The sequence below is a fragment of the Bubalus bubalis genome, chromosome 24, assembly GCF_019923935.1.
Source record: "Bubalus bubalis isolate 160015118507 breed Murrah chromosome 24, NDDB_SH_1, whole genome shotgun sequence".
In the NCBI taxonomy this organism is placed as follows: Eukaryota; Metazoa; Chordata; class Mammalia; order Artiodactyla; family Bovidae; genus Bubalus; species Bubalus bubalis.
This window is the reverse complement of record NC_059180.1, coordinates 38,094,106-38,119,297: the sequence shown is the minus strand read 5'-3', so window position 1 is coordinate 38,119,297 and position 25,192 is coordinate 38,094,106. Positions and strand designations below refer to the sequence as shown.

The 25,192-nt window shown below is 54.4% G+C and overlaps 2 protein-coding genes and 1 pseudogene across 8 annotated transcripts; 1 reads left to right on the top strand and 2 right to left on the bottom strand.

The window, feature by feature from the left end:
- The first annotated feature begins 1,039 nt into the window (after nt 1-1,039).
- ALG1 (ALG1 chitobiosyldiphosphodolichol beta-mannosyltransferase) lies at nt 1,040-13,929 on the top strand. Its single transcript, XM_006054925.4, has 13 exons — nt 1,040-1,274; nt 2,193-2,270; nt 2,604-2,707; nt 3,904-4,052; nt 5,487-5,576; nt 6,073-6,183; nt 6,929-7,050; nt 7,203-7,241; nt 7,552-7,611; nt 8,739-8,849; nt 10,161-10,275; nt 11,136-11,211; nt 12,325-13,929. The coding sequence occupies exons 1-13, from the start codon at nt 1,067-1,069 to the stop codon at nt 12,454-12,456; spliced, it is 1,395 nt and encodes a 464-aa protein (XP_006054987.2). The 5' UTR covers nt 1,040-1,066; the 3' UTR covers nt 12,457-13,929.
- Nucleotides 4,700-5,029, bottom strand: LOC102392840 (annotated as a pseudogene).
- On the bottom strand, nt 13,090-25,111 carry EEF2KMT (eukaryotic elongation factor 2 lysine methyltransferase). Of its 7 annotated transcripts, none has more exons than XM_044936353.2 (9): nt 24,996-25,111; nt 23,924-24,462; nt 22,324-22,386; nt 20,923-21,003; nt 20,261-20,362; nt 16,912-17,045; nt 16,532-16,827; nt 15,224-15,373; nt 13,090-13,352 (listed from the first exon to the last, which is right to left on the bottom strand). In XM_044936353.2, the coding sequence occupies exons 2-9, from the start codon at nt 24,017-24,019 to the stop codon at nt 13,252-13,254; spliced, it is 1,023 nt and encodes a 340-aa protein (XP_044792288.2). In that variant the 5' UTR covers nt 24,020-24,462; nt 24,996-25,111; the 3' UTR covers nt 13,090-13,251. The 7 variants fall into 7 exon arrangements, with proteins under 7 accessions (XP_044792288.2, XP_044792290.2, XP_044792289.2 ...); XM_044936355.2 differs by lacking the exon at nt 24,996-25,111 and adding an exon at nt 22,076-22,169 and having other exon boundaries at nt 22,269-22,386; nt 23,901-24,039; XM_044936354.2 differs by lacking the exon at nt 24,996-25,111 and adding an exon at nt 22,076-22,169 and having other exon boundaries at nt 23,901-24,039.
- Nucleotides 25,112-25,192: the final 81 nt, after the last annotated feature.

Sequence of the window (25,192 nt, the reverse complement as noted above, 5' to 3'; positions counted from 1 at the left end):
CAGAGACCCACACAAAATTCTTTAGTGTGGTTACCTTGGGAGGTGTGAGAGGAGGGTTAGTGAAACTTTCCCTTATTACAATGGATACCTAAAATCATTATGGTTTTTGCTTCCTTCCTCGTCCTTTTTTCTCTCTCTATATATTTATTTTTCTTATTATTTTTTTCTTTTTTGGCTATGCTATGTTGCTTTTGGAATCTTAGTTCCCCCACTCAGCTCTCAGCAGTGAAAGGGCAAAGTCCCAACCATTGGACATCCAAGGAATTCCCTTTTTCTATTTTAAACATTTTATTCAAGTACAACATGTGCTGAGCTGCCATTTCAGTCCTGTCTAACTCTTTGCGATCCTATGGACTGTGGCCCACCAGGCTCCTCTCTGTCCATGGGATTCTCCAGGCAAGCATCCTGGAGTGGGTTGCCTTGCCCTCCTCCATGGGATCTTCCCGACCCAGGGATAGAATCTGCATCTCTAAAGTCCCCTGCATTGGCAGGCAGGCTCTTTACCACTAGCGCCACCTCAAGTACAACATACATCCTGAAAAATGAGTAAGTTCGTTGCTTGATGAATTTTCCCAAACGGACCACACCCACCTTACAAGCACTCAGATCGAGAAACAGACCACCACCCGCCTCCCCACCAGCTCCCAACTGCCACCACCCCAACTCACTCCCTGATCATCCAAAGCAGATCACCCCCTGACTTCGTACAATAAAGAGTCATTTTGATTTTTATATGCTAGAACCAGCAGGTATGCATTTTGGCATCTCGCCCCTTTTCTCAACATTATACAAGGTTCAAACGAACTGTTATTTCACTATATTGTGAATTATCTTAGAAATATGAAGGGAAAAAAATGTTCCTAGCTCCCTACATAATAACAACTTTACCCTAATACCACCGAAGCTTGGCTCCCAGGGGCTCCTCGGAGGTTCGGTGGACTCCTGCTTAGGGAACCAGGTTCCCGCCCCTCTTGTCTCCGCCCACCTCGGAGGCTCGGTCTGCGGCTGCGCACTGCGCGCCCGGCCGGCGGGAGCGCTGTCACGTGACGGACGCCGACCTGCCAAGATGGCGGCCTCCATAGTGGCCCTGCTGGCGCTGTCCCTGTTCCTGCCGCCGCTGCTGCTGGTGGCGTGGAAGCACTGGCGGTGGGGGCGCGCGGCCCGCCACGTTATTGTCGTAGTGCTGGGCGACGTGGGCCGCAGCCCCCGCATGCAGTACCATGCGTTGTCACTGGCGAAGAGCGGCTTCTCCGTGACCCTCCTGGGGTTCTGCAGTGAGTATCCGGGGCTCCGGGAGGTCGGCTTTGACCACCCCGGGGGTAGGAGGGGGTGGCCGCGCCGGGGGCGCCCTCTTTCTCTCTCTCCTCCCTCAGGCAGCCCTCTGAGACTGTTCTGGCCTGGACGGATGTTGCCAGGTTTCTGCACCCCCGTCCCCGCCCCAGCCTGGATGTTCTAGAGACTTAGGAACACATCAGCATTAACCGAGCGCCTGCCATATGCCAGGACTGTGCTAAGCTAAATGAACTCAGTGCCTAGTCTTATTCTTCCTAGTAAGTGCAAAGATGGGACAGGAACCCAGATGGGTGTGACCCCAGGGCCAGTGCAGGCAAGCACATCTCTGAGGCTGTGTCTGAGCTGATGGGCACAGAGCTCTGCAGGCAGGAGATGTTTCATTTTCTCAGCATGCCCAGCTTTTTCCCTTAGTGTTAGGGGGCAGGGTGTTTGCTCCTCCATCTTCCCCCACGTTGACATTTTCAGGAGGTAGCTCTAAACATACCCCATATCAGGGGAAAGCTGGAATACCACTGGTTGCCTCAGGTCCTTGTTTAGAGTCTGCTACCCCAGGGTCAGGGGTGGGAGTGGGACTTACAGAGGTCTCCCTGGGATGTGATAATTCCGTCATCCAGGAAACCTAGGTCAGCTTTAGTGCCTGCTGTGTGCCTGGCATTGTGTTAAGTGAAAGTGGATAAGATTCTGGCCCTCCTTCTGTGGTTGGTCTAGAGAAATCTGGACAAGAACTGGCCTCATTCTCTGTTTTGGCTACTGAGGAACAGAGAGGTTTGGGAAAGCCTTACTTTCCAAAATGGCTCTTCCTTATTCAGTCTGGGGAGGGAGTGAGGGGTGGGGTAGGGATCATCAGACTTTAAATTAGGTTGTCTTGTCCAGCACATTAAAGAGGACATTCTTTTCAGACTCCAAACCCCACGATGAGCTCTTGCAGAGCGACAGAATTCAGATTGTGAGTCTGACAGACCTTCAGAGACTTGCAGGTAGGAAGCACTCAACTCTAGATTCTCTGTGTGTGTGTGTTTGTGGAGGGGGGGCATCTGCAGATTACCAAGAATTCCTTTACTAGTGGGGCTTCCCAGGTGGCTCACTGGTAGAGAATCTGCCTGCCAAGGCAGGAGATGCCTGTTCAGTCCCTGGTTGGGGAGGATCCACAGAGAAGGAAATGGCAACCCACCCCAGTATTCTTGCCTGGGAAATCCCATGGGCAGAGGAGCCTGGTGGGCTACAGTCCATGGGGTCACAAAGAGTCAGACACGACTTAGCGGCTAAACACCAGCAGCCTTTCCTAGTGACAGCTGTTTTCTGTCTTGCAGTTGGGCCCCACATCCTCCAGTACGGGGTCAAAGTTGTATTCCAGGCAGCGCACTTGCTGTGGAAGTTGATGTGCACGGAGCCAGCAGCCTACATCTTTCTCCAGGTATGTGTCAGCCCTGCCTGCCGCTGTGAGAACCACCGTTAATAGTTTTCTTTACTTTCTAGTCTTAAAGATGTACAAACTGGTAAATGAATTGCATATTCATGTGTGTGTATATAAACTTTTAAACACTTGAGTAGGAGCCTGTGGTCTGTGTCCATCCTCTTTATGATACCCATCCTTTCTGTTTTTCAATGTCATTGCAGATAGTTACCACATATCTGAATGTTTTACATGCATTAATTCCTCACAACAATCCTAAGAAATAGGTTCTTGTGTTATGTAGAGATGAGAAAACCTGAACCTAGGGAGGTTCTGTAAATAACCGATTGTCACACAGCTGGGAAGTGCTGGAGTCAGGATTTGAACTAGGTCTTCATTCTAGTTCTGAAGTTATGGTTTTAGCCTCTTACTGTCACTGCTTTTTAACAGAAAAGTTCCTTCTTTTAATTGACTGTGTTGTATCCCAGTGTGATATATACCTTGATATATTTATTTAGTATCATCTTAATAAACACTCAGATTGTTCCTGTTTTTTTTTTTAAACATATCTGGCAAAGTGGCAAAGAGTATCAGTGAACATACGTCTTTTGCATGGGTCCTGTTTCACTTTTAGGATAAATTCCTAATAAGGGAAGTGTTTGGTCAGAGTCCATATACTTTAAAATGTGATTATTGGATAGTACTAGATAAGGTTGGGTCATTTTATCCCCCTACCCAACAGAGAGGCCTTTTCCCCTTCATTCTCACCACCACCAGGCATCCTAAGTGTTTTGAGTTTCCATTCTGACAGGTGAAAAATGGTACCTCCTCATTCCATTTCTCATCTCCTTGGGTATCATTGCTTTTGGACTTTTTATGTTGATCAATTTTGTTTTCTTTCTTTCTTTTTAAATATTTATTTGGCTGTGCTGAGCCTTATTTGTGGTGTGTAGGATCTAGTTCCATGACCAGGGATCAAACCAAGGCTACCTGCATTGGAATGTAGAGTCTTGGCCACTGAACCATCATGGACATCTGATAAGCTTTCTTTTTTATGACTTTTTATACTTTCTGGTGAAGAAGAGGGGTCTTCTGCTTATCAATTTTCAAGAGCTCTGTAAACAGAGTTGACTCTTTGCCATGTACGTTATTCTCACTTGGTTTATTGTCAACCATGGTCTGGTTTCCTCCTCTTCATTCAAGTCTCTCTTTTCTAGAACCCTCCGGGCCTGCCCGCCATTGCGGTCTGCTGGTTCGCGGGCTGCCTCTGCGGGAGCAAGCTTGTTGTCGACTGGCACAACTACGGCTACTCCATTATGGGTCTGGTGCATGGCCCCAGCCACCCCCTCGTTCTGCTGGCCAAGTGGTGAGGGTCTGGAAGGAGGGTGCAGACACTGACTCCAAACTGCAGTGGGAAGAAGGGCCAGTGCAGAGTCCTGGGGAAGCTGGTCCCCTGTGTGCCCTGTAGGGGCGAGGGCAAGGCTGGGTGTTGGCATGATGCTCGTGACCAGTGATTAAAAACAGGCCTGAGCAAAGGAGGGCGTTTGTTGCCCCATGAAACTGAGAAGTCTTGAGAAAGGGCCAACTTTGAGCTCAGAAAGGGTGTCATCAGGACCTCTCTCTTCCCACACTTCCTTCTGGAGGTGTTTCTCAGGTTCTGGGAGCCCCTTGCTCTCATCCGCATCCCATCTGGCTCTGTGGAGAGAGCAAGCCTGACTCCTGCTCACCTGGTGTCCTCTGACCCCCACTGAGCCTGGGGCACTTCAATACCCTGTTGTCTCAGGCTTGGGACAAGTGCTCAGCTAGAGAGCTGGGGTCCCTGGTGCACGCAGACCAGATCCCCAGATGCAAAGTGGGGGCCGCTGTTGGCAGCTGGGGGTGTGGGCCACAGTCTGTGAGCTGTGAGCTGGGGGGAGGGAAGAAGGGCCTCAGGAGCAGGCTGTGCTTGCAGGAGGAAGCAATGCCATGCTCTTTAACAAATCCACACTTTTATTTATTTACTTTTCAATAAGTTTAAATCCTCCAAGGGTACAGTGTCACATGGATTCTGTGTCCAGTGTTCTTAGCAGGAAGGTTGCTTCAGAATTTGGCAGAAACCATGCCACTCATGTTTCCATGAGCGCGAGTTGTCTTTCCCCAGATTACTCTGGTTTTGTGAGGTTCTCCGCCAGGCGTCACTTGTTTTTTGCTTTATACACACAAGCACATCTCTTACCTGGATAGAATTCAGCTTCATCTCGAGGACATACACCCTCAGTTTTCGGGAGAGCTGTGTGCTCCCTCTGGATCTGTAGACCCACGGCCAGCACAAATGGCCTTGGACCACCACAGCCTGCCAGACATATTGGTCGTGTTAGAAGTCCTGTTCCCAGCAGGCTTGCACAGGGTCCAGGGTGTCTGAAAGAGCCAGTGCCGGGTTCTGAGCCCGAGTTATACCGCCTGCAGGGAACAGGGCCATGTGGCTGAGATTTAATGAGGAGGCCTTTATTGTATTTCTCCTTCATTTTATGGCAGGAGAGACTGGATTTTCCCTTCCCTAGTGATAATATGATTTCTCCTGAAAGTAATTGTGTTTAAGCTGAAAAGCAATCTGATTTACAGAAAGGTGGGAAGGAAATAATAGTATAGGTGGTGGAACTCAGTGCAAACACTGGGAAGGCACCTTGCCGATGACCTGGTTTGAGAGACCCCAGCTCTGCAGCCTCTTCGATACCAGAGGGTGTCGAGTCCTGTGCTGGTTGGTGGCGGGTGGTGGTGCTCGGCCCAGGGCTCCAGGTTGAACACTGATACTTCTCTTCAGGTATGAGAAGCTCTGCGGACGCCTGTCCCACCTGAACCTGTGCGTGACCAACGCGATGCGGGACGACCTGGCTGAGAACTGGGGCATCAAGTAGGGGTCCTTCCCAGCGCCACCACTCCCAGCTGCTGTGTCCTCCTGGCGAGGCATTGGGGGTTCCTGGCGCTCCGGGGAGTGGTTGCTGGTTTGGGGGAGCTGAGTGGGGAGGAGGCTGGAGTTTTTTTTGCCAGCCAGCCAGGCGGTCCAGGCAGTTTTGGTGTTGAACCTTCTCTCTGTGGTTCTCCCAAGTAATTCTTTTTTAATTGGACTCTTTTAAACTGTGTGTCTGGGTTTTTTGTTTTGTCTGGTCACGCCATGTGGCAGGTGGGATGTTAGTTCCCCAGCCAGGGATTGAACTCGGGACCCCTGCGCTGGAAGTGCAGAGCCCTCACCACTGGACTGCCGGGGAAGTCTCTCTCCAGGTCATTCTGAAGTTTACTGTTGAGACTTGGCTCTCCAAGCACCCTTCTTCTTCTGGATCCTCCTGGGTTTTTTCTTCTTAGGCCTTTCTTTGCCCCTCCCTAGAGCCACCCCAATGATCTCATTGCAGAGCCGTGACTCTGTACGACAAGCCAGCATCATTCTTTAAAGAGACGCCCTTGGACCTGCAACATCAGCTCTTTGTGAAGCTGAGCCGCACCTACCCTGTGTTCAGGGCCCAGTAAGTCTGCCATCTTCAGCTTGCTTTCAGGTGCCTTGTTTCATGCTTGCTGCTGACTTGGGGATCCATCAGACCAGGGGTTGGCAACCTATGACTGCAGGCCTGCTCTCTTTATTTTTATAAGTAAAGTTTTATTGGAATGCAGTGTGTGCATTCATTTACATATCGTGCGTGGCTGGTTCCGTGCTACAAGAACAGAGCTGAGCTCGGCAACAGAGACCATGTGGCCCCCAAAGCCTACAGGGCTTCCTTCTTGGCCCTTTGGGGAGGTGTTTGCCCTGCACTAGGCTGTGGGTGTCCACCCTCCTGCCAGGGTTCCTGACCCTGTGGCAGGGTCTGTGCACCTGTGTGTTCTCTGGGCACCTCCTGGGGGGTGAGGAGAGCCTCTGTGAGTGGCTCTCTGCACACCTGGTCTTTGTTCAGTAATCTGGGGGCCGTTAGAGGGGGTCACAGCATCCTCGTCTTAAGCCGACGGGGTGATTACAACAGTAAGCCCTCTGAAGTCAGGGCTGAGTCAGTCTTGTCTGCTGTTGTGGGCTCAGTGCCTGGCGACACATCAATAATAGGGATAAAGAGAGAAAGCGGGTGCAGCTCAGCGCCCAGGCCCCGGCTGGTCGGGCCACCTGATGACTCGGCTGTGGCCGCACCCCGACCGCTGCCTGCGGGCCTGGCCGGCGGGAGATGGCTGTCGCAGGGCCTGAGAGCCTGCTCTGTGGCAGCTCACGGGCTCTCTCCGCTCCTTCAGCTCAGAATCCTCGGACCCGGGCACGGAGAGGTCAGCCTTCACGGAGCGGGATGCCTTGAGTGGAGCGGTGACCCATCTTTGCAGGCGGCCGGCCCTGTTGGTCAGCAGCACGAGCTGGACAGGTCTCAGGACCCTCCCGGGCACTTGGGGCTCCTACGAGTGTCAGTCCTGCGCCCCCACGTACTCGGGGCCCCGATGAGAAAGGGGAGCGCACTGAGCTGGTAGGGGAAGCACGGGAAACCGACCCGTGACACTCAGTTCTCTTTTCTTGTAGAGGATGAAGACTTCTCCATCTTGCTGGCAGCATTAGAAAGTAGGTGTGTGGCTGTGGTCAGGAGCTGGGCTTGCCGGGGTGTCCTCAGCTGCGGGATGCTCACCCGGCCTCACGTGGTGTCCTCGGCAGAGTGTTCAAGGGCCGCTGCGTGGGCCAGCCTGAGGACACAGGGTGGCAGTGGCAGGCCTGGGTCCCCATTTGGGTCAGTGAGTGACCCCCTGGCTTTGAAGTGTCCCCTCCAGGATTGTGTGGCTGGGAGCAGCACCCTGCCCTCCACCCCTCCCATTAGCCCCTTACTCACCCGACTCCCTGATCTTGGTTATCACGTATTTATTTTTTTTAAACGCAGAATTTGAACACTTGATCGACAGTGGAGAAAGCCTCCCTTCTCTGGTCTGTGTCATAACAGGTACCCACCAGGGAGCATCCCTGTCCTGTATTAGATGGGTCACTAGAGGGGACAGAAGGCCCTCCCCACGTCAGGCCTGTGATGTGTGCTGTCTCGTTGATCGTCAGCCTAACTCTTCGATGCATGGGTCTCTCTGCCAGCTTAGTGGAGGGACAGGCTGACGTTGACAGGGACTTCACGGCAGGGCACGGAGTCTAGATTTGAACCTCAGATAGGGCGACCTCAGAGATACTGAGCTTTCCACTGCACAGTGGTTTTCAAGCCTCTTTTCTTAAAAAATGGTTTTACTTATTTCTTCCTGGCTGCAGTGGGTCTGCATTGCTGTGCAGGCTTTTCCCTGGTTGCGGGGGGTGGGGACCGTGCTCCATTTGCGGCGTGCGGGCTTCCCACTGTGGCAGCTTCTCTCGTTGCAGAGCACGGGCTCTGGGGCCTGTGGGCTTTGGTAGCTGCAGCGTGCGGGCTGAGTAGCTCCGGCCCCCCGGGCCCTAGGGCACAAGCTCAGTAGCTGTGGCACACCGGCTTAGTAGCTACGCAGCACGTGGGAGCTTCCTGGACCAGGGATCTAACCACGTCTCCTGCGTTGGCAGGCAGATTCTTGACCATGAGCCACCAGGAAAACCCTCTTTCTTTTTAAATGAGAGTCCACTGTCCAGTGTAAAACTGTTTGCCAGTGAAGAGAGAGAAGCAGAGGAGGTTTGGTTGGAGGAGGAGGGCCCTGGGCCAGCAGCCCTGCTTTGGACACTCCTCTCCTCCTGGCCCCCGGACCCCCAGGGGTGGCAGGGGCCCACCACTCAGGCTGTGCTGCCTGGGGGTCCTGGGCAGGGCACCGGGGAAGCCTGTGTGAGAAGCTGTCTCGGAGGGCGTGCTGGTGACTGGCCAGAGTTTATCCCAGACACATTCCCAGCCTGAGGTTCCCTGGGCACAGGTTGCTGGGGGAAGGGCTGTGGTGTTTGCCGTCAGGGTGCACACCCCCCTGGGCAGGTGTTTCTGGAGGGCGCCTGGCTGGGGCCTGATGGGAGCTGCCGAGTGTGGGCCTGCTGCTCACGCACTCGCAGGGGCTTTCCAGGCTAGGGGCCGTGGGCTGGGGCGGTGGGGTGCCCAGTGGGTGACTGAGTTTCCCCTGCCAGGCAAAGGGCCTCTGAAGGACTATTACAGCCGCCTCATCTGTCAGAAGGGCTTCCGGCACATCCAGGTCTGCACCCCGTGGCTGGAGGCTGAGGATTATCCCTTGCTTCTGGGTGAGAGTGTCCGGTGGGAGGCCTGCAGGAGGAGGGAGGGCTTTACAGGGGAATACCTGAGGGCAGCGGGCCTCCCAGGGGCTCCTTGGTAAAGAACCCGCCTGCCAGTGCAGGAGACAGAGGTTCGATCCCTGATCCGGGAAGATCCCCTAGAGAAGGAAACGGCAACCCACGTCGGTATTCCTGCCTGGGAAATGCCATGGACATTTCCAGAGGAACCTGGCGGGCTGTAGTTCATGGGGTCCCAAAAGAGACCCAACTTAGCAACTAAAGAGCAACAAATAATCCGAGGGCAGGGGACAGTTTTTCTGAAAAGGGCCAGATGGTAAACGTTTTACCACCTTCTTTTGCATATTCCCTGTTATAACTCTTTAAAGCCATTCTCTGCTTAGCCGCCTCCCCCCCCCCTGCCCCGCCCCCCACCCCCCGCCACAGGCCTTAGGCTGGGATGGGTCCTGGCTGGACTCCTGGAGACAAGGCAGTTTCCTGGTGTGCCTGCTCCTCCCTGTCTGTTTGCCAAGGTCACGTCTGAGTGCTCTGGGGCTTCATGCCCTCCAGCTCAGTCCTGCTGTTCCCATGGGCAGAAGGGCTGGGCGGGGCTGGGTAGGGCCAAGTCAGGGCGGTGCAGAGACCAAGAGTTCAACAGTGCAGTCTGTTAGCTAGTGAGGACAGCCGCCTGGCTCTTGCCATCTTGATCCCTCGGGGAGAGCTTGTTGGCTCAGTGCTGATCGATCTCAGCATCTAAATAATCCGTCTCAGGCGGGAAGTTCCTTTCTAGATAGGAGTTCCCAGGGCGCTGAGTGATACGAGGGTGCTTCCTTGGCTCTATGTTCACAGTGACAGCTGGTTTTCTGTTGGGTCTGCTTTGGGTTCTTTCTGTAATTATTGTGATAAAATACAAAAATATGCAATATGTGTTTTGTGGTCACCGCCACTGTGTCTTGCCAAAACATTTTCATTACCCCGAGCAGAAACTCTGAACTCAGTAAGCAGTAATTGCTGCAGCTTCTTCTAAACTAAATTGTGGTTAAGGAGAAAAAGAGGGTCCGTTTATATAAAAACGTTGCTGATGGGCTGGGAGTTCTCCGAAAGGGCGGAGCAGCCAGGAGCAGCATGTGGGAAGCGCCCCTGTATCCCCGCCTCAGGCCAGGCCACTCGGCCAGCTCCAGGCATCTGTACGCGGGGTTGGGGGTGTGATTAGCCCCTTTCCTCTCCTCCCCGCCTGCCTCTGTCCACGGTCCTGCAGGATGCGTGGTCACTGGGCGCACGGCCGGTGCTGACGGCCCCTTCACTCTCGTCCTCGCCCCGCAGGGTCTGCAGACCTGGGCGTCTGCCTGCACCGGTCCTCCAGCGGCTTGGACCTGCCCATGAAGGTGGTGGACATGTTTGGATGCTGCCTGCCAGTGTGTGCCGTGAAATTTCAGTGGTAGGAGTGAAAAATAATCCCATCGGGTTATATTCTCAAATCAGCAGCTGGGTGGCTGGGGGTGTGGGGAGCCAGCATGGTTAGCGTTGCCTGGGAAACCTTCTGGGAGGGTGCCACTTCTGATCTGTGCAGCTCGGCCACCCCTAGGGAACAGGAGCCCCTGTAGTCCCCGTGGGTGGGCTGTGGCCCCACCAAATGGGGTGGCTTCCACTTTGATGTTGAGTAAAAATGATGAATAAGATTCTCTCCTTGGGGGCGTGTGCTCACAGCATGGCATGGTGGCCGGGATTGCCCACCCGACTCAGGGATTTATCTCTCTGTCCCTTTTGTCTCAGCTCATGTAGTTGGGTTCGAGTCAGTTGGATGTGTCTATTTCTGTCTCTGCTCTTCTTGGAAAAGATGGGCAGGAGAGGTCAGTGTTAGAAGAGGTTTAGGTGCAGTGGCCCCACCATGAGCGGAGGGGCCAGCTTCTAAATGGGAAAGCCAGCATGTTAGACTCCAGGTTCACATCATGTTGGGATCAGCTCCTGATCAGTTTTGAGCCTGCCTCCAGCGTGGTTGCCCTTTACTTGATTTCTCTGCTGTAGAATTAAGGAAAAAAAAACCAGAACTCACCAAGAAGAGCGCACACAGCACAAAAAGTCCGAATGCCCCTTCACTGCCTCTCCTTCCCCAAATCAGTTTGAATTCCTAACACGTGTCCTTCCAGGTCGTTTTCCAGTTCAGATGCTGAGTCTAAGGACAGGCTCCCTGAAGGGAAGGACAGACTGACTGTTCCTGACTCCCACCTTAGCCTGCGGGTGGGGTGGGTTCTGTTCTCTTCCCAAGAGCTCTCACACCCTCCGCCATTCTCTCTACAGCTTACACGAGCTTGTGAAACACGAGGAGAACGGTCTGGTCTTCAAGGACTCGGAGGAGCTGGCAGTTCAGCTACAGGTGACGTTGTCTGTCTTCCCCACACCAGGGCTCGCGGGTGGGCCCTGCAGCTGGGCGGGTGGGCCTGGGCTGGGTCTGCTGAAAGAGTAGCAGTCTCAGAGGCTGGGCCCCAGAGGGCCTGGGGAATCAGGGCTTGCCCCGCCTGCCATCTGGGTTTACGGAGCTCATACCACACAGGTGATGCTAGAGCTGAGTGGACCATGTGCCATTTAAGGGGTACTGGATCGGAGGAGGAAGAGGGAGGCATGAGGGGCACTTCCTGGACCAGCCTTGCAAGATGGGTGGGCGTCTTCAAAGGGTACTTCTTTCTTACTACAAATTACAAAAAGTAATGCGTCGTCATTCTTGACAATTGAGCCCAAAGGCAAGAAACTTTGGAAAGGCCCAGAAAGAGAATTTTAGACTTTGCCATAGTCTCTTGTCAAAATATCTCAACTCTGTTGTAACGTGAAAGCATCTGGTCTGTGAATGAAGGCGTATGGCCATGTTCCGGTAAAACTTTATTTACAAAGACAAGTGGAGGGCCGCAGGTGTCCCACAGGCTGGCATTTGCAGACGCCTTAGTTTAGCCAGGTTGGCGAGAACACAAGCATCGCCTGGATCTCAGCACATGGACAGGAGGGTGCTGGGGAGATGGCAAGAGGGTGGTGCTCCTGGCGGGAGCAGAGCCTGGCAGGAGCAGGGGTAGGGGCTGCCACAGGTCACGGTGTGTGGATGGTGTGGATGTGAACGCCGCTGCTTGGCTGTGCTGTCAGGTCGGAACCGCAGGGGGTGGAGTGGGCTGGGGCCGGAGGGCTCCCCTGCGTCCGATGAAGTGGGGGCTTGCTGGGTCGGCAGTGGGGGTCAGAGATGATGAGAAGGGTTATCAGCCAGGCCTGGTGGGGAAGCTGGGCCAGAGCCGGAGTTTCGCTGGAGACCCTAGGACGTGGGTGATTCTGCAGGTGTTGGGGAGGAGGGAGGGTTTCAGTGGGATAACGGGGTTGGAGGGGGGCGATGTCTGGCACCTGGGTTTGGGGTGTGGCTGGGAAGGGGGAGGCGGGGCAGCTCAGGGGGTGGGGGGACCTGGGGTGGGAAATGGGAAACGGTGACGAGGTAAGTTCTCATCTCTTCTAGACTCTTTTCTCAAAGTTTCCTGATCCTGCTGGCAAACTGCACCAGTTCCGCGAGAGCCTCCGGGAGTCAGAGCAGCTCCGCTGGGATGCGAGCTGGGAGCGGACGGTGCTCCCTTTGATCTCGGACACGTGACCCCTCGGGCCAGTGAGGTGTCCCGTGTGGGACGCCTTGGATGCCCACCCCCTCGCCTTTCCCCTTCCTCCCCAGGAGCCGCCCGCTCCTGTCCTCGCGGCTGGCGCTGCTGGCCGGATGCCGTGGGGCGGCGCCGCCTGGTGGACGGCCACTGGAAAGACAGCAGTGGGCGCCGCCTGGAGAATGAGGCTACTGTTGGTAATCAGGGGTTGGTGGCCCAGGAAGCTGGCTCAGCCTCCTACCTTCTTTGGAGGCTCTGAATTCCTTCTTTTTTTCTGTCTTGTGTGTGTTTCCCCCCTCAGTTTGTGAGGAGGGAAGTAACTTTCCCGTTACTTGCTTGTGGCATCTTCAAGATCCCTGTTTTGTCTCCTGCTGCGTTTGCCCAGGCGTGTCCCTAATATTTTGATTCCTGCCTTGAAAACAGGCACCGCGGGTCCCCCCCCCGTCCCCGAACAGGGGACCCTAGGATGCATCCCACTGCAGCATGGCTCTGAGGGACGTGTGTCCAGGTTGGGGAAAACACACTTGGTATGTTTTTATCTGCACAAAGGAAATCCTTCTGTCTGAGCCAAAAATTTCACTTCTGACTTAATGGTGGTTTGCTTAAGAAATAAGCCAGCTGGCAGAGAAGGGTACCCACACACTCGAGCAGTTTATATTTTGTTAGAACACTTTACGGTTCTGGATTCAGAATTTAACATCCTTCGAACATTCAAGTCCAGTGGAAGTTTTATCAGACTCTTTCCAGGACAGTGATTTGATTTTCAGGTTGTCCTTCAGAACCATCTGTAAAAACTACAGCGTTAGTTTCAGAATCGCCATCTCCGAGTGCTCTTCGTAGGGAAACAGTTTCTGGTCATGACGAGGCACCTCTTCCCACAGGATCCCAGCCTGGCCTGGAAACAGAACAGACGCATCTCAGGGTGCTGGGGTTTGGGGGCGGGATGCCACCCTATCAGGGTGGGGCTTTGGGACAGACACCCAGAACCAGCCTCCAGGGTGGGACCAGGAATCCCCTTGGTAAGCAGCTCACAGCAGCCAGCTTTCCTGCATCTGCCCACTGGGCTGTGTGTGTCCCTCAGAGGTCACCGCCCTGTAGGTTCCCCGTCGCTGTCTGTCTCTGGGCTCCACGCTCTCACCGGACACAGCTCAGTAGGAGCCGAGGTCTGAACCCACGTCTGCCTGACCGCTCAGCCTGGTGCCCTCAGAGGCTGGGCCTGTGTCAGAGGGGATTACGTCCTCTCTGTAAGCACAGATGTCTGACAAGTCCCTGGCAAGGGTGGTTTTGTCATCAGTTTTTTATGAATGAAAAATCAGTGTTTATAAAAATGAAATACTAGACATACTGGGTAAGTTTCATGATCCTGCTGTCCAAGTATAACATGTTAATAATGTTAATTAGCTTGTATGAAATTTCTCCATGTGTATTACTGTGATTATTTTTAAAAATAAAAATGGGCTGTATATGCTGCATGTGTGAGTGTGAGTCACTCAGTTGTGTCCGACTTTCTGTGACCCCATGGACTGCAGCCCACCAGGCTCCTCTGTCCATGGAATTCTCCAGGCAATAACACTGGACTGGGTTGCCATTTCCTTCTCCCATATGCTGAATATATATATACACACACATAGCACATACGGTATATGTATATGCTGTTGAGTACTCAGATTTCTTCACTTAAAATACAGCCTGGAGGGGACTTCCCTGGTGGTCCAGTGGCTAAGACTCTGCGTTCCCAGTGTAGGGGGCCCAGGTTCCACCCCTGGTCAGGGAACTGGATCCCACACGCCACAACTAGAGGTCCTGTGTGCTGCAATTAAGACCTGGAGTAGCCAAATACATATAAAAAATTGTATTAAAAAATACAGCATGGATATTTTTCCTTGTAAGCATCTGAAAAAGGACTTCATTATTCTTTGAGGCCAAACTCCAGTCAGTGGGACATGGTATATGGGGGTGGGCACTGGTCATCTCTCTTGGCAGAGGCAGCCATGGGAAGGCTCTGCATGGCTGTCTGGTCTGTGTGGGAAGCCCTGATGACGCCTGGCACGTGGTTGGCGATCGCAGGGCGGGGGTCATGGGGTGGCGGGTGGAGACTGTGAGCTGGGTGCCTGGATGATTACTTAGCTGCCTTGCACCCCAGTGTTTTTCTGGGTGAGACAGGATGACAGCACCCCCATGATCCCACCAGGTGCTACAGGGGCTGACACAGGTCAGGTCTAAGGACAGTGTCCCCCCCGCCCCCCGCTTCCCCACAGCCGAGTCAGGCAGACCCCCTTCCTCTAAGACACCCCTGACTCTTACTGTGTGTTTGACCCAGTGACGGTGGCCGCCGCTTCTCTGAGGGTCCCTGCCTGCCAGCCCTGTCCCACCTCCGAGGGGGATGTTTCTGCTGTACAGTGAGGACCTGGAGACAGTGGCCCAGCTCCTGTCTACCCTGATGCCGGCTGGTGTCCACCGCCCTGTCCCTTCCACAAAGACTGAAGGCTCTCAGAACTCCTGAACACACAGTAGGACTGCTGCTCTCAGGCTTCCGAGGTCACCGCATAAGCTGCCCCCCTCCTCCCCTGCTGACCTCCTGGGCAGAGGGTGCAGGTTGTCAGTCCAGCACACCGTGGTCTGGGTCTTCCTGGTTTGTCTCCAGGTCACCGGCCCCCTTCTCTTACTTTCCTGGTTTCTGTGCTCCCTGGAGTCCTGTGTGGGGCCAGTGCAGTGACCCTGCAGGCCTCTCAGAGACAGCAGTCTGGCCTGGGGCCGGGGGCTCACCCAGCTCTGTGGTGAACAGCTGGCACGTCTCCGGGTTGCGGATGGTGAAGGCAATGTAGGCATCAGGAGCCCGCTGGTCCTTCCGGCAGGTGGAGAGCTTCCGCAGGACCCCAACCAGGGAGAGGACCGTTTCAGGACAATACAGCACGTCTGTGACGGAAACCCAGGTTACTGGAAGGGCTCCCCCAGGATGAGGGCTGCCATACTGACACTTGGAGGTGAAGGCCCGGAAAGCAGTGGTTTAATTAGGTTTGTGCTCTTGGACGGTAAGAAGACTACGTTGGGTAAAAACAGAAAACGTTAGCTGAACAAAAAGGCTGCTGAAAGACACTACAACACGTGAAATATATCCAGGACTCACTGGCATTCCTTCACAAGAAAAGAAATCCCGTCTTTGCCTGTGGCCTGTTTAGAAGATGCTTCATGAGGCAAACCTGACTTGCCCCAGACTTCTGGTCTCCTTCCTGTGGGGACAGGGCCCCTCCCGCCCGCCAGCTGGGCCCGCGGGGGTGTACCGCTTAGACTGCGTGCTCTGCTGCCCCCAGCCTGAGTCTCAGGGCCATGGCCGGGCCAGAGGGCAGCACCAATGGCCAGATGGGCTGGGTGAGCTTCGCGGAGCAGGACGGGCCTGCTGGTGGCCAGGCCACACGCCACTTCACTCAAGGGCCCCGTCCTTGCACCAGAAGTGGGTGGGCCCTGCTTGCGGGGCTCATTTCGTGGACTAGGACAGAGGCACATACAGGCAGAGCCCAAGGCCTCAGAGATGCACAGGTGTGCATGGAGCAGATGGGGGGCCCCCAGAACCCCTTCCGTGACCCGCGGCCGGGCCCAGGGCACACAGAGGAGTTGGGATCAGGTCGTTGTCCGTGGTCCTGGAAAGACGAGGCTGCCACGGCCACTTCCACCCCATCTGAAGACATGGGTGTAGGTGGGCCCTGGGGCTACTCTGGCTTTCTCATTTTTGTTCTGGAAGAGACTGAAAGGCCTCCCTCAGGCTGCTGGAGAGGGACGTGAAGTCTGGCCGCTGGGCTGTGGCCTGGCTAAGACTGGTCCCGCTGGTCTGGTGCCCTGGGGCCTGTTTTGCTCATCGCACGCCTTGCTGGGCAGAGCTGGTTCCTCCATTGGAGGGACCATTTGCGTGGGAGGACACGTGGCCTCTGTCTCAGATGGGGCGGCTGAGGCCTCGGGGCCCCCAGGAGGCACGCCCCACGCTGTGCTGTCACCCGGAGGCCCACGCAACCCAGGTCCTGCCATTCCTCCCGCCAGGCAGCGTCCACTGCCGCGTCCCTGCTGAGAGCCGGGCGGTACCTGTGGCAAGGATGACGTCTGGCTGGAAGGCCGCGAGCTGCGGCGCCGTCACTGTGTCCCAGTCTAGCCGGGCCACCATCACCCGGGGGCGCTCTGCCTCGGGGGTATGCGGTCCCGGGTGCTGCGCCCAGGCGTCGATGCTTGGCTCCAACGAGAAGCCGTTGAGAAGGACGTTCCCTCGCAGCTGCTCCAGGACGCGGCTGTGACAGTCACTGAAGACGTACGCTCTGGGCTGGCATGTCTTACAAATGGCCAGGCCTGTGAGGCCGGCTCCGCTGCCAAGCTCTAAGGCCGTCCTGGGAGGTGGGGAGAAGGCGCTGTGTCCACAAGTGCACGGCGGCAGACCCTCCTGGGGGCCTGGCCCTGCGCCCCCAGCTCACCTGTGAGTGAAGACCGCTGGGTTCTCCACGGCCCACTCGGCCAGGTAGAGTGCGGCGTTCCACGTGACCAGGCCCGTGGTCCCATGAGACACGATGGCCGTGCTCTCGCAGAGGGTGACTGAGTCACCTGAAGGCTGAGCGGAAACCAGGAGAGAGAATTACTAATCCAGCAGCCAGGGTGGGCCTGGGGGGCCTGGGGGGCCTTGGGGGCCATGTAAGGAAGTAGGATTGCAGTCTAAATGTGATGGGAGCCACTGGCAGGTTCTGAGCAGGCGGGTGATACAACCCTTGTGTGCTTAGCATGTCGGTGGACAGAAGAGGGAGGCAATGGGGCTTGAGGAGGACCCAAGCCAACAGGCATTTCCTGGAAAAGCCCAGGCGCCCACCTAGGAGGGAATCGGCCTGCTCTGGCAGTGGGGGCAGTGAGACTTCCAGGGTGAGGCCTGTAAGACCACGAGAAACACTCAGGAATGTGTGATAAATGACAGAAAACAGCATTTCAGAAATAAAGGCTGCTCGAAGGAATGTAAAAATAAAAATAAAACATAAAAGCAGATAAACCCTTAAGTTTAATCGTTCAGTCATGTTTGATTCTTTGTGACCCCATGGATAGTAGCCTGCCAGGCTCCTCCGTCCATGGGATTCTCCAGGCAAGGGTACTGGAGTGGGCTGCCATTCCTTTCTCCAGGGGATCCTCCCAACCCAAGGATCAAACCTGGGTCTCCCGTATTGCGGGCAGATTCTTTACTGTCTGAACCACCAGGGAAACCCTTAAGAGAGAACATAAAAAGGAGTGAAATTTTAAAAATCGAAAAGAAATTAAGAGATTTTCACGGGTTCAATCATTTCCTCTGGAAATTTGTATGGTGAAATCCTAACCCCTGGTACCTCAGAATATGACCTTTTCTTGGAGATGGGGCATTTTTTTTTTTTTTTTTTTTTGGGCCATGCTGTGTGACTTGTGGGATCTTAAGCTCCCTGACCGGGGACCAAACCCTGGGCCCTTGGCAGTGAAAGCACAGAGTCTTAATGGCTGGACTGTCAAGGAACTCCTGGAGATGGGGTCTTTACGGAGGGAATCAAGTTAAAATGAGGGCATAAGGGGACTGTATTCCAATCTGCCTGGGTCCTTGTAAGAAGAGGACATCAGGACACACACGCAGGGAGAAGATGGTCGTCTGAGGCCAAGGAGACAGGCCTGGAGCACATCCCTCTCTTGCAGTCTCAGAATCAGCCCTGCCGACACCCCTGATTTTGGACTTACAGCTTTCAGATCAACATTCAAAAAACTAAGATCATGGCATCTGGTCCCATCACTTCATGGCAAATAGAAGGGGAAAAAGTGGAAGCAGTGACAGATTTTTCCTTGGGCCCAAAATCACTGAGAACAGTGACTGCAGCCATGAAATTAAAAGATGCTTGCTCCCTGGAAGGAAAGCTATGACAAACCTAGACAGCATATTAAAAAGCAGAGACATCACTTTGCCAACAAAGGTCCCTATAGTCAAAGCTTTGGTTTCTCCAATAGCTTTGGCTATATGGACCTTTGACTATATGGACATAAGGTCATGTACAGGTGTGAGAGTTGGACCATAAAGAAGGCTGAGCACCGAAGAATTGATGCTTCTGGATTGCGGTGCTGGAGAAGACTCTTGAGAGTCCCTTGGACTGCAAGATCAAACCAGTCAGTCCTAAAGGAAATCAACCCTGAATATTCACTGGAAGGACTGATGCTGAAGCTCCAATCCTTTGGCCATCTGATGGGAAGAGCTGACTCATGAGAAAAGACCCTGATGCTGGGAAAGACTGAAGGCAGGAGAAGGGTGTAACAGAGGACATGGTTGGATGGCATCATTGACTCAGTGGACATGAGTTTGAGCAAACTGGGAGATAGTGAAGGACAGGGAAGCCTGGCATGCTGCAGTCCATGGGGATGCAAAGAATTGGACACGACTGAGCAACTGGACAATGACAAAGTGACATGACCTGCAATGGACTGAAGCCCTAATGGAATGATAGGAGACCAGTTCACTCTCTAAAGGGGAAGGGTCAAGTCTGTATCCGGCCTTTCCTCCGCAACCAAGTACGGCCAATAGGAGGAATTTCCTTACAAAATCTCTCCAGCCAATGAAAACAAAATGATTCAGAAAGTCACTCTTTTACATCCTCCAATGAATTAATGGGTCTAAGCTTTAGGCATCCGTAAGTGCTACCACGAAGCGGATAAAAACAGATGATGAGCCTTCTGGGACCTATGCAGTGTTCTTGCTAAGGGATCAAACAGACAAGTGTCCCAGTGGGCCTCGGAATCCAGCCTCCAGTTTGTGGGGAACAGAGGACAGAGGAACAGGTTGAACAGCATCACATGTGTGCAGTGAAAGTCAGCCTGCACAGAGCTGTCCAGCCCAAACCGCCAGGAAGAGAAGGAGCTGGGGGAACTGTGGATGAAGGGAGATTTTGAGCCAGACCTTGTTAATGGACAAGACTAGGTGCAGGCATCTACAGCTGAGTGCACGGCAGCGATAAGACCTCCGAGTGACGACTCCGAAAGGGAGGGAGGGAGGGCTGGGATGGAGGTGGGTCAGATGGGGGCCACGTGGGCTGGCTGCCAAAGTCCTCGGCTAGACTGGCAGTTACCATGGTGGCCGCCTTGCAGCAATTCGATAATCTAATTCTTTGTGTGGTTTTTTGTATCTGTGTTTTATAATAAAAGGTTAAAGAACAAACAAAACAAAAGCTATTGTGTGCAAAATGGATGTTTGTGGGGCAGGAAGCCAGACGACCAGTCACGAGGCCACAGCATTTATCAGGCTGGTGATGGTGGCAGTGGACTGCAGGGAGAGACTGCTGTCCTGCAACAGCAGTAGGAGTGCATGCATGCTATGACGCTTCAGTCTGATTCTTTGTGACCCTAGGGACTGTAGCTCACCAGGCTCCTCTGTCCATGGGATTCTCCAGGCAAGAATACTGGAGTGGGTTGTCATGCCCTCCTCCAGGGGATCTTCCTGATCTAGGAATCGAATCTGCGTCTCTTATGTCCCCGGCACTGGCAGGCGCGTTCTTTACCACTAAGCCACCTGGGGAGCCCACATCTATCCGTCAAATATTTATTGAGGTCTGAGCACCAGGTCACTGCTGTGCAATTCATATGTGTTACCTAATTTAACCCCAGCCGCCCCGAAGAGAGGTGTTATCTGCAGAAGGGCTTGGTTTACAGGTGGGGAAACCAAGGCCCAGGGAGGTTAACTGACCTCGTCTAAGACCACAGAGCGGAAGTCAGGGACTGAACCCACATGAGGCTGACGGGACCCTGAATTAACTGTGTGTGTGGAGGGCGCGCGTTTCCTACCAGCAGATAGCTCCGGTGGCAGTGGGTGGGCTCCTCGGCCGTCAGGACCTCGGCCAGCACCTGGTACAGCTCGTCCAATGGCTCCGTGTGGACAGCCTCGTGCTGGGGACGGGCAGGGAGACAGCATTTGCAGGAGGCTTAAGTTGACCCTTGTGATTCAAACCAAGGTTCCACCTCTTTGCTTTTACTCTGACTTGTAAAAATGGCTGGAGGATTTTCACCACATTTGGAGGTGAGATTTGGGATGTGATTGACTTAATATAGGTCACTTGGTGGGGGGAGCTGGGGGGACCTCCGAGAGGGGTAGAGAGGGTGCAGGTAAGGTGCAGTGTAGGGCAGCAGGGAGCAGGTGGGGTTTCCCACACTCAGGGGCTGCCTGGTAGGATTGGGAAGGTTCCGTGGGGCGGGGGGGAGCAGGACCACAGCGGAGATGCTGCCACTGCTGGAGACCCCTGGAAGCAGACAGGAAGGACCCTGGCCTCTCCCTTCCTCCCGCCCCCCACAGTGTCTCAGTGATGGGAGCTCCCTGTTCTACGGGGGTCTGCAGAGCAGGAAAAGAGAACAGGATGGATCTGAGCTCCAACAGGCAAAGTCCACCTTTGAAGAGCCGGCTGGGTCCCAGACGCTTCCTGGTTACTGGGTGGACAGTGCCCATCACTGACCTTTCTGATGAGCTCGGAGAGAAAGCTCCGGGAATACTTCACTGATGGTGGGTGCTTCATGCACAGAGGGTGCTTCACAGTCTGTGAGAAGGAACACAGTGTGGGTTGTGGGTGAGACTTTGTCTTAAGTCTCCCACGGGCTTCAAGTGAATACAGGGCAAACCCCAGTTACCCAATTCCTGGATTTCTGGCCCTGGGTGATCCTCATGCATCGAAAAGTTTTAGATATCAGCCCTTTCCTAAAAATATTTCTCCACTACAGTGGCACAAGATCAAACCAGTCAATCCTAAAGGAAATCAACCCTAAATATTCACTGAAAGGACTGACGTTGAAGCAGAAGCTCCAATACTTTGGCCACCTGATGCAAAGAGCCAGCTCATCAGAAAAGACTCTGATGTTGGGAAAGACTGAAGGTGGGAGAAGGGGAAGACAGAGGATGAGATGGTTGGATGGCATCACTGACTCAATGAACATGAATTTAAGCAAACTCCAGGAGATACTGGAGGACAGAGAAGTCTGGCATGCTGCAGTCCATGCAGTTGCAAAGAGTTGGACACGACTTAGTGACTGAACAACACTGGCACAGTCCATGGCAGTGTTTCTAATGTCCTTTCTGGGCAGGAACATGGAGCATATGGATTCACACTAACACCCTGCTATAGGCCGAATATCTGTGTCCACCCCAAATCAACATGTTGACTCCAACACCCAAGGCTATCAGGAGGGGCCTTTGGGGTGTGATTATAAGGGTAAAGCCTCCATAAGTGGAATTAGTGCCCTTATAAAAGAGACCTCAAGAGAGTTCCCTCTGCCCCCTGAGCCACGTGAGGACATGGCAAGAAGACAGCCCTCCATGAATGAGGATGTGGGCCCTCGCAAGACAGTGAATCTGCTGGCGTCTTGATCTTGGAACTCCCAGCCTCCAGAACTGTGAGAGAGAAACTCCTGTTGTTTATAAGCCAAACAGTGTGTCGTGTTCTGTTATACCAAGACTAAGATATACCCCTTGGTATGTCCAAACCCCACGTCCGAAAAGCAGGGGCCCACCCACAACTAGAAAAAGACCTGGTGGGCAAGATGTGCCTGCTTATTTTCCCTTTAAACGTAAAGAAGAAAGTCTCTGAGCAGTGAGTAAAGGCTAGATGTACCTATAGCTGTCATCCAGATTTCCTCTGTGGACGGTTTTAAAAACATCGCCCAGATTCCCTCCTCTCATGCAGTGTATTGTGTATTCTGATGTCTTTATCTAAGAAAACAAAAGAGCCCGAGTTGTCTGAGCTGGTCACGCCAGATGCAACGTCTTTCTTTTTAAAGGACACATGCGCACCCAGGGTGCTTTTGTTACCTCTTCACGGGGAAATCAGGCCAGCTATGCGTTCCAGGGATTCTGTGATTCTTACCTTCTGCAAAATATCCAGCAGCAGCTCAGAGCCTGACGAGTCCCTTAGTTTCTCTTCTAGGCTCTATCCAAAGAGAGAGGCGGTAAGAGAAAGAAATCTCAAGGGCGTTATCACAGCAACATCAAACATGCAATAGGAATTGTTGGCAAAGTGCTAAGTGATCTCTCCCCAGGGACCTGGGGCCAAATGATGCAGAAGCCACAGGCAGCTGAAAGCCTGACCTTGAGAAGTCCTGAGTTACACCTGGATGAGTCACAGAAAATGTCAGAAGACAGGCCGCTGGTTTGCATTAGCCATGGCAGCTTAGTCTCACCTGGGTCTCACAGACCAGCTCTGTGACTGAACTGGTCGGCCAGGAATTATGGCGGGAGCCATGGCCTTAACACCTGATGGACTCCCTGAGACCTCCCTGTGGCAGACAGGCTGCTTTACTGTGCAGGTCCTAGCTCCTGTGTCATGTCCTTGGACAAAGTCACTTGCCCAGGGTCACACAGCTTGTGGGGAGTCGGTCCAGGATTCAGAGCTGGCAGGCTGTCCTTCAGATCTGAGCTCTGACTTCTTTTCTAGTCAAACCAATGACAGCAACTAGTCCCCACCACATGGGTGCTGTGGGTGAGCCTACGCCAGCACTTACCATGGGCCTGGTGAAGAGTAAGCACTGTAGACAATTACAGGTGATACGCATGGGGCCTCACAGATGCAATTACGAAGGTTTAAATTTTGGGTTAAAAAATGTACATATTCCTTTCTGACGGGAAATGATCTCCTAGGATGCCAAATGATTTATGTCAGTGAAAGAACAGATGACTGACCTCCCCTCTTAAGAAGGGGCAGACCTGGGGAGGACTCTGTGTCCAAACTGAGTCATCCCAGTGAGCTCACCGCACGTGAATTATGAAGGACGCAGTGTTATTAGAGCCCCTGCCTTGGCAGAATAAAGCAGCTACCCCGGCCCTGAGCCTGTGTGCAAGTGGCAGGTCCCTAGGGCAGGGATGTGAGCTCTTCTGTCTTTTCGGGACTGTTTGGTACCTCCCTGCCTATTCCATCAGCTGCCTCTGAGAGGACTTGTCCAAAGCTGCTGATACACATGAAAAGCTGGAGGTCCGAGAGGGCCTGTGACCTGGTCACTGAACTCAACACAGCGTGATCTCCCGCTGTCCTGAGCATGCTGGCTGTTTAAACGAGCAGCAGCAGCTGTTACCCAATGGTCAGGATAACAGGCTAAAAAACCTTTTTTTTTAAACCAACTGTCCATGACCCTAAAAAACCCAAAGAAAAGGGGAGTTGGGAGGAAATCTCACATTCCTCCAATTCGTGGGGCTCTGTCTGCAAAGGCGGTGAAGGGCGGCGAGGGTCCAGGGGAAGAGGCTGTTGAGGGCTGAGCGCAGGGTGGGCCCAAGGGCGCACCGGTGGAGCGCCTGCCCCCTAGCCGCCAGCCCGCGCGGCCCCGGCGATCCCGGGGGACCGGACGTGCCGCTCGGACCAGCGAGATAGCAGAGGCCATCACGTGGCAGGGAGGGCGGGTGTGTGAGTCCGGAGCCCCGCTCACCGCGAACCCCCGGTGCTCCCCAACCCACCTTCCGCGCCCCTTGCCGCCCACCTGCCAGGGGAAGGAGCGCAGGGCGCGCGCCGCCAAGAAGCGGCGCTCGAAACCCCGCAGCAGGCGCGCGGCATCCGCTCTCTCCTCCGGCGCCATGGTGGGGCGGGGCCGCGGCGTTGCCCAGGAGACTGGGCGGGAGCAGGGCTGTGATTCGAGGCGGCCAGAGACGGGCGCACAGGGCCGGGGTGGGGTTCGGGGCGGGGTCAAGCGCCGCCAGGGCCCTGGGAGGCGGGGCGCAGAGCTCAGGAGGCGGGGCTTAAGGAAGGAACTTGTTCAGGAGGCGGTGCAGTTCAGGAGGTGGTTAGTGCCGTGGTGGGCGGGGCGTCGAGGGGAAGTTGGAGGCGGGCTCTGGGCCTTGGAGGTGGGGCCACGGCAGAAGGGGCGGGGCCATGGCTTCGGTGGGGCGGAGTCAGAATTTAGCGCCAAGTTTCGCTGGGCGGAGCAGCGAAGGCTCTCCGGGAGAGTGTTCAGTCAGGCCGAGGGCCAGGTAATCCTTCTCGTTGTTCCAGCACTTTTTCGACATCTTTTTGGCAAGGCCCCTACGGGCAGAAGCGTCGTCCCTTGAGCCTTATCCTAGCCCTCCCCCGACTCCTCTGGGACTTCCGCCTCAAACCCAGCCTCGGGTGCGAGGGTCGCCTCAGGGCCTGTGGGCTCAGGCCGACGCTGCCCTTTCTCTCCTTGGCCAAGGGCGCTGAGGTAAAGGTGTTGGTTTGCACCTTTACCTCAGCCCTGCCCCGTACACGGAGGGCGAGGAGAGACCGAAGAGAACAGCAGGCCCCTCCAGGTTGGTGGGTGGCAGTTTTAATACGTGAGGGAGCTTGCTTAAGAGGCTTGTGTTGGGCACCCAAGGTGAAGAGACCCCCACAGCCTCCTGACAGAACCCGAACGGTGTATGTGGAGGCCTTCACAGGGTCCAGTCAGCACGTGGTGCAGTGTCTCCTCAGCGCCTCGCTCTCTCAAGGCTGCATTCCTGAAACAGCTTCTACTGTGGGAACCATGGGCAGGCCGTACTTCTGAGGGCGGGAGAGGGATGAGGAGGCCCTGCTTGCCTGGGTGCAGCTAGGAGGCTCACCTCATTACCCAACCAGATTCATTTGCCAGACGCTGAGAATTTGAGGCAGAGAAGGGATTTATTCATGAGGCAGCCACTCGATATGAGGAAACAAACCTCAAATCTGCCTCCCTGTGGACGGGCAGGTGAGGGGTGTTTATGGGCTAAAGAAGCAGGGTGGTTTGGCACCAAGGCGGGCGTGGAGTGAGATGATTGGA

Coding starts and splice junctions, on each gene's coding strand:
- ALG1 (XM_006054925.4), top strand. CDS start 1,067: ATGGCGGCCTCCATAGTGGCCCTGCTGGCGCTGTCCCTGTTCCTGCCG. Junction 6,184..6,928: donor TACCCTGTGTTCAGGGCCCA/GTAAGTCTGCCA, acceptor CCGCTCCTTCAG/CTCAGAATCCTCGGACCCGG. Junction 7,242..7,551: donor CTTGCTGGCAGCATTAGAAA/GTAGGTGTGTGG, acceptor TTTTAAACGCAG/AATTTGAACACTTGATCGAC.
- EEF2KMT (XM_044936353.2), bottom strand. CDS start 24,019: ATGGCGCCGGAGGAGAGAGCGGATGCCGCGCGCCTGCTGCGGGGTTTC. Junction 15,374..16,531: donor AGACGTCATCCTTGCCACAG/GTACCGCCCGGC, acceptor TTTCCGTCACAG/ACGTGCTGTATTGTCCTGAA. Junction 13,353..15,223: donor GCTGTTCACCACAGAGCTGG/GTGAGCCCCCGG, acceptor TTCTGTTTCCAG/GCCAGGCTGGGATCCTGTGG.